This window comes from Mycetomoellerius zeteki, unplaced genomic scaffold (genome assembly GCF_001594055.1).
Source record: "Mycetomoellerius zeteki isolate Tzet28-1 unplaced genomic scaffold, Tzet1.0 scaffold35, whole genome shotgun sequence".
Classification (NCBI taxonomy): domain Eukaryota; kingdom Metazoa; phylum Arthropoda; class Insecta; order Hymenoptera; family Formicidae; genus Mycetomoellerius; species Mycetomoellerius zeteki.
Genome location: NW_017257338.1, coordinates 1519784 through 1528134, shown reverse-complemented (window position 1 = coordinate 1528134; position 8351 = coordinate 1519784). Strand labels below are relative to the sequence as shown.

The 8351-nt window shown below is 31.9% G+C and overlaps 1 protein-coding gene across 1 annotated transcript; it reads left to right on the top strand.

The window, feature by feature from the left end:
- Positions 1 to 909: 909 nt before the first annotated feature.
- LOC108725662 (uncharacterized) lies at positions 910 to 7925 on the top strand. The gene is made up of 8 exons (XM_018452846.1): positions 910 to 1018; positions 1227 to 3877; positions 4667 to 5410; positions 5803 to 6036; positions 6113 to 6489; positions 6780 to 7031; positions 7108 to 7285; positions 7652 to 7925. The coding sequence occupies exons 2-8, from the start codon at positions 1241 to 1243 to the stop codon at positions 7688 to 7690; spliced, it is 4461 nt and encodes a 1486-aa protein (XP_018308348.1). The 5' UTR covers positions 910 to 1018; positions 1227 to 1240; the 3' UTR covers positions 7691 to 7925.
- Positions 7926 to 8351: the final 426 nt, after the last annotated feature.

The following is an 8351-nucleotide window of genomic DNA, read 5'->3' as shown; positions in this document are numbered from 1 at the left end:
ATCGGATGTAGTGTGGATCCAGCATAAGATTAAGGGCCGACCACATACGCAGATTGCCAGATTTACCTAACAGGTAAAATTTACCAAAAGGTGGGACCGGTGGGACAACCGGCTCTTATTCACTCCAACGCGCTTGATAGAGTGAGTAGGAGGCTATGGTAGGACTGGTAGGAGCATGTTGGAGCATGTTGAAGTTTGCTACGCGACAAACCTATTGTTCGGAATGCAACCTATTCACCAAGCGATTGGTTCTTACTTATTTATCTATGACTACGTTTACACGGCCTGATTTACGCCGAAGTTATAACATCGATGTTATGGAACTAGCCAATCATAGCTATTCTTCTGAAGAATGGAATGACTGTGATTGGCCAATTTCGTAACATCGATGTTATAACTTCGGCGTAAATTGAGCCGTGTAAACGTAGTCTATAAGTAAGAACCAATCGCTCGTTGAGCAGGCTGCATTCCGAAACCCATTGAAAAAAAAGGCCTGTTCTTTTTGGTTGAACTTTTGCACTAGTTCATCTTTCTTCCTCTTCTTTCCTCCTGGAAAGAAAAGGAAAAAAGATGAACTGTTGCAAAAGCTCAGCTAAAAAGAACAGGCCTAAAATGTTGCAACCGTTCTGTCCACAACTGTACACTTTTGGAATTTAAAGTGAGATATGCTTGATATTAAAAAACGACAAATAGAAGTTATTTTTTTAGCTGAACTTCATGCACAGTTCATCTTTCTTCCTTTTCCCTCCATGTTGGAAAGAAAAAGAGAAAAGTGCAAGAACTTTAGCTAAAAAGAACAGACCTAAAGTTCTAGTGCAGTTTAGTACAGGAACAGAAAACAGATAGACAACAGTAGTTCTAAAATAGGAGAGGATATCTTTATTATCTCTATTCGAAAGGTGTATGTACTTAAGTAGCTTCGTCGGTCCATTCGTTATACTTCTTGAAATTAGTCGTGCAGTTGAAGTGTTGAGGTGCTGTAAATCTGTTGCAGTTGCAAACAAAACGTCAACAAACTGTTAAGTAACCTTCACATTATCTCATCATCTTTCTGTCAATTTTCGCCTCGTTAGCTTTGTCGCACACATGTTTGTAAAGCTTGATTTTTACACTACTCTTATCTATTACTAGATATATATTCATTCTCTATAATTTGTAGAATATTTTCTAAGAAAATATTATTTCTACAACTTCAATTTTATAATGTTTGTTATTCAATCTTACAGGATTGTGCAAAATTATGGACAAAGATGTCTTTGATAATCTATCTTTCATACAAAGACAACGTTTATCAATAGAAGAACAGAATCCTTTAGAAAACACGATATATGATATGGATGCCTTTCATTCCATGGTGGACATTATTTTGAATAAAGAAAACAATAATATTCAAAACCGTTCGAACAATCCAGGACCGCCCACAGAGGAAATTCCATCAGAGATATGTCATGGTACTGATTGCGTTTCTGAACGACCGGAAGTGCCACATACTTTTGTGGAGTGTGTAAGTGCCAAAGTGCTTAACAATCCTGGACCATCCACCATGGAAACTCAATCGGAAATAAGCCATAACGCTGATAAAGTTTCTGAACAACTTGAAACTCTGAATTCTCTCGTGGAATGTATAAATTCAGCAGAAATATTTGATAACTCAAAACCATCCACTTTGAAAATTCAATCAAAGATGTCCGTTAGTACTGATAACATTTCTGAACAATCTGGAACGTCGAATTTTCCAGAATGTATAAATGCCGAAGTGGTTGGCAACTCGGGATCATCTATCATGAAAGTTCAATCCGAGATGTGCCATACTGCTGATAATCCCGAATCATTTACCATGGAAATTCAATCAGAAATACGTAATACTGATGGTCCAGAATCATTCATGGAAATTCAGTCAGTGCACTACAGTAAATGCCATAATGCTGATAAAATGTATAAAGAAATGCCAATTTCTATGGACATAAGTACAGATCTACCACTATCACCAAAACCATCCACCTCTACGGAAGATCTATCAGAGATGCAGCATAATGCTGACAAAGTTTTTAAACAACCTAAAGCACTGAATTTTTCTAGGAAACACCCAAGTGCTGAAATAATTGATGTCTCATCTGATTCTGATACCGATTCTGATGATTCTTATAAGAATTTTGAGAACTCTTCTGGAAATTCTTTTGAGAATTCTTTTGAGAATTCTGATGATGATATTTACAATGATATTTCAATTATCAATACTGTAAATAAAACTATTGATATATCTTCATGTTCTACTTCCCAGCTGACTCATAATAATGATAATACATCGTTGGCAAACAAAATTAATATTCTAAGTACTGGCAATGACAGACAAGCTACAGATGTTAACAATAAGGTCCAAAATAGGCCTAAAGAAGAAGTCGTTGAGGAAAATAATAATGATGTTTTATACATAAAGAAAAAACGATTAAATAGTCCAAAACCAGGGTGCAGTAAAGATTCTGAAGATACATTCCTAGAGATGGAAGATTTCTATATGTCCAATATGGATGAATTACTAAAAGATGCAAAATTAATACATGCCCTTCTACCTAGATACAGTTACCGTTTGATTTATAAAATGCTTAGTAGTAATAAATTTGCAAGAAATCGTATTGAGCTTACATTGTGGGACTTATTACCAAAGGAAAGACCGCTACCACAATATTTAAAGAGACAAAAATGTTCAGATGAGACAAGTTTTATAGAACGTAAAAAAAATTCCCATATTTCTCTACAAGAAAATCATGTAGATACGAATACTTCGGAAAAAAAAGAGCAGACATGTGCGAAAAATGAGGTAATTGCTAGTAACAGAAAATCAAAAAATATAACATTTGCATCATCAACAACTGAGAATGATGAAACGAAAAAGAATGTGTCAGAAGTAACAGCTTCGAATAATACGAATGATACCAATCAAACCATGATACCTTTGAAAAAAAAGAAGTTAGAGCATAAATCGGATGGATCTACTACATCTGTTAAAGACGCCAGCAGTACTAGCAACATTAACATGATTGTTCCACATTCAAAGATATTTGCATCACCAGAAGTCGGTTCAGAGACCAAGGAATCGCATTCGACTAAGAATTCAGAAGTTAGATGTACGTATGAATCTGATAGGCATTTGGAACTCTATAAAATTCATACAGTTGTGGCACCAGCAAAGTTAATGCTTCGAAGTAATTTCACGACACAAAAAGATGAAAAGTTCCATAAACCGACAACTCCTGTTTTATCACCGCCAAAATTAAAAGTTCTTACTAAAAGTACGATATCTACAATGTCACCAATAGGTGTTTCTATACCTATATGCTCTGTACCTATAATACCTAATAGACTTAAAAGGACAGGACCTAATATAATGCAAGTGAAACAGGATAAACCAATAATTCTTCGTCCAAATCTAAATGAATCAACAATTGTTCGTCCAAATTCAAAATCATCCATAAGCCAATATCCAATAGGAAGATTTACTACCTGTTCTAATTTAATAAAGCAGAATGAACCGACCGTTCGTGTATCTCATCTAAATTCAAGTCTATTTGCACCGAATTCTACGTTACCAGGCACGTCATCAAATGACAAAAGAGCATCTGATATGCGTGCTGTACCTCTGCCACACTCAATGTGCCAATCTATTAATCGAATAAAAATAGAACCATATGTATCAAAAATTACAGAAAAAGACGGTACTAAAGTAGTTAACGTTCATACCACAAAGACACTAGTAGTATCTGCAACATTAAATAGTTCATCGACTTCAGCAGTTCCTGCTCAAAGTACCTCACACCTCCAAAAAGCAAACGATAGCAATATGACTACATCTCAGATTTACGATAAAGGAAGTATACAGGTAAAAACGTGTGTCCTGCTGTAACTGCATCTAAAATATTTTGAAAAATTCCTAAATACATTTTATAGGTTAAATTTACTTAATATTAGAAACCGCGACTATATTGCGTGTGCGTTTCATTTTCATTAATTTTCAAGAAACGAGAATGAGTATTGAGATTTTTCAAAAAATATTTTAGATGCAGTTATAGTAAGAAATACTTTGCATTTACTGTTACATTTTTAGACATACTGCTCAGCCATGGGTGTTCATGAGGATAATATTTACTTTCTTGTGTTATGATTTTTTTCTCGTACATTCTTATCTAGTCTTTATATATTGTTTTCACAGTTGTCACTTTTCGAGTAATGTTCTGGTAGAGCTCGATAGTTCTTCTCACTGATTGTGAGATCCTGGCTTCAAATTACTATCCTTTTTTATAGTGTTCTTAAAAAAGTCATCAAAGCGATTAACCGGAACTTTTTCCTTCTGCCGGAGAGCTGGAGATTCTTCAAAAAGCCTGAGTTTTTCAGCTCTCCGATTGAAAACTGAAGAGGTGCCGACTGTAATTGTGTTTACCATTGATTTTCATAAAAATTTTTGTAAAAATTTTTCTACGTACATATATATTAATCTTAATCAATAGTCTCTTCCAATTCTATATTTTAAAATTATAAAAGGCATGAGTTAGGTATTATAATGATTAGAAAGGTACAAAGGTTTGAATTTTCACTTTACTTTTGCTTTCGTGAATTTCTTTCATATAGAGATAAGAATAAAGATACATTAATTAATTATTTTCTTTTTTAGCAGCAATCACCGATACTAACTCAAACAAAACCCATTGCGATGTACGATCCAAATAAAATTAATTGGAAAGTAGAGCAACTGGATAAAAAAGATGCAATGGGAAATAAAAAATTAAAAATATATGCATCCAAGGACAAGCCGGAAGAAGTAGCAAACAATGCTGAGCAAAAAGAAATAGTATTAAGTGAGAAAGCTAATAAAATATATGTCAAATTAATACCCATGTTTCCAACTATAAAAATTAGTTTTATTAAGAAATTATGCTATGATCATGTGAAAGATGATGGGAGAGATGAAGCAACATTAGTTGCTACTTTAGTTGAGATGCTACTCAACTGTGACCAAAAAAGTTTATCGGTTCAACAAGCGAAGCCATTAGAGTCACAGGCGACAACTTTGAAACCTTATGATATGAACGAACAATATGCAGATTTGCTGATGATATTTCCTGAAGCAGATCCCGTATATTTAAGAAAAGTAGCTGAGGAAATATATAGTGATCCCGAACGGATAAAGCAATTTGTTCAGTCAAAATTAGAAAACCCTGATTATCCAACGCGATCGCAATATTTGGCTAAAAAAAAGATTACTCAACAACAAGAGCAGTATACTACGGATTTCCAAGTAAAACAATTCTTAGAGATATTTCCAGATCCATTTGCATACTTCGAAGATGATAAGAGGAAATGCGAATTCAATCCGCACGCAGTAGATTTTCTCAAATATTACTTCAGTAAAATGAGGGTATGCTTAATTTAAGATACAATTAAGATATTTTTTTAGTGCATAATTATAATTTTTTAAATGAATTTTTGACGGTGTTGGATCACAGTATCATGGTTTAAAGTTTTGAGTGTGTTATTGTTATTTCTGTTCTTTACGAGAAACCCAATAGCTTGATATATTATTAAGTTACGTCAGATTTATTTATATTCATGATTTTGATTATTTTTATCATAATGAAATTACACTAACCTACTTAAAATTTTTTATATATATGTAAAGTAGCAGACTAATAAATTCAAATCTTTTAATGACACTGCATTATCGCTAAGCTATTTAATATCTCAGTATAAAATAATGTGTAGTTAAATATATAACGATGATATATGTAAAGTGTGTCATCTTTTTTACAGGTAAACACTTTAGTGAAGGCATATAGTCAATATATGAATAATTTAAGTTTAACTGCAAAAGCTCTAGAGGCGTTAAATCCTGATATGAAAACTAAACGATATTGTAACAAGATGACTCTAACAGAAGATATACCGTTTCTTCAAGAGTGTGCTTTTGTACAACATAAAGCAGAGCTTAAAAAATATCTAGATGAAGTAAAAACAAAAGAAGAGCAAGAATTTAATAAACTTAAAGTATGAAATGCTTTAATATAGAAACCAAAACTATATTTTAGATCCATTGTTATTTTTCGTTAATTTCTTTTTTTAGGCAAAAAATGAATTGTTAGAATGTCAATGTTGTTATGATGACGAATGTATGCCATCAAAGTGTTCCACGTGTGAGGATGGTCATATATTTTGCAATTCATGTATTGTACGGAGTACAGACGTGGTATTAGGAGATGGCAATACGCGCGTTGATTGCTTGTTGCAGTGTGGTTGTGAATTTCCATTATCTGTACTTCAAGAAGTATTACCGCCAACTAAATTTAGTATTCTGCTTTGTAAGCGACAAGAAGCAGAAGTAATAGCTGCTGGAGTTGATGGTTTAGTATCTTGTCCCTTTTGTCATTTTGCATCTATACCACCACCCGAAGATAAGATTTTCAAATGCCTTAATCCGGAATGCATGAAAGAATCTTGCCGGTAAGTGTAATTTTATTATTGCAATTTTAATTTCATCAAATCTTATTATCATTAAAATTCGGTCTGGTTGAATAAAATTACACGATTTGGAATAGTTTAAAATATACAAAATACTTCTTATATTTTGTGTAGAATGTTGTCTTTGTTTTAATATGAATTTGTGAAGAAATATTCCATAATATCATATATTGTATTTCAAAGTATTGATATTTTTAAATAAAATATTTAGAAATAAATGCGTAATTGTGCATTACTAAAATTGTTACATTAATAAATTGTTTTGGTATTAGATTATGCAAGGAACTTAATCACATACCATTGAAATGCAACGAAAAGAAGTCAGAATCTGCACGTTTATATTTGGAAGAGAAGATGACTCAAGCTTTGGTACGGAAATGCTACCGTTGTAGTCGAATGTTCTTCAAAGAAGAAGGTTGTAACAAAATGACTTGTGTCTGTGGCGCCCAAATGTGTTACATTTGTGATAAACCAGTTACCGATTACAAGCACTTTCAAGGTCAAGGAGCAGAACGTTCAAATCTGTGAGTTTTAATAATAGGCAATTTAATGTTATTGTTTAATTAAATCAAAATTATCTTACATTTTCTTTAAATATAGTTGCCCACTGTGGAGCGATGATCGTCGCCTGAATGCTGAAGGAGTAATCAAAGTATGTCAAGAAACTATGAAGCAGATTAAAGAGAAAGATCCTCATGTCGATATAAATGTTGATGCACTTTTACCAAAGCTACCGCCTAAAAGCAAAGGTCCTCATGAAGATATTCAAAATGCAGTGGTACATATATAGTAGAAAAATGTGCATATCTGTGATTTAAAATATGAATACTATTTGCTAGAAATGATTTTAAATGTGTAAAAGGTTGTATATATTATTTAGTGAGTAGCCAAATAATGCAAATGCAATTTAATTCTAGATTGATTATATACAATTGGAATAACGTAATATCTAGCTGTTCCATTATATGCAATCTGGAAAATGTAGTAATTAAAAAATAATCTTAAATATGTACACATAATATTTATATTCTAAATCATGGATATATTAAGGGACAAGATATTTTAACAGTACATATTTAATATTTTTTAAAAGTGTATTTTTGATTTAATCATATATCAACATTTGAAAATTATTCCTTTTCAGATCGGATTACGAGATAGGATTGCTAGACAACTTCAATGACAACTTTGCGTTATTGTTTACTATTAAGAAAACATATTTGTTAATTATTTTGTTTTAAAATATCATTTACAGCATTATCATTAATAGCATTTATGTTACATATAATTTACAAATTTATTCTTAATCCACGTAATTAATTAAGGTAGTATTTTACGCCAACAGTTGCTAGTCCTCTTCAGTTATGTGCAACCATACGTTATAAAAATGGAAGTACAAAATACAGATAAATAAAATACAGAACTAAATATTATACAATTAAAAATTGAGGAATTGGATATAATGAAAACATGAACAGTTTTGAAGAAAATATGAGCATGTTATAAAGTTATAATAAATGGTATGTATATACAAGTATAAAAAAACAAGATGTATGAATTTTATCTTTGGTTAATTATAATACTGAGATGTAACACTTAAAAAAAGATTTAATTTACACTGTTGTATCTTCAATTCCTCAATTTATTTTATAGTTATAAAACATCAAATATTAAGCAACTGATATTTTAATTTATATATTTTAATCCGTATAACAAATCAAACTAACAAAGACTTCTTATAAATCAAAAGAAATTGGAAAGAATAAAGATAATAGGAGTCAGGCGCAGAAGACGTCGCGCAAATAATACACCCATAGAGCGTAAAACTTCTTTATTCTACTAAA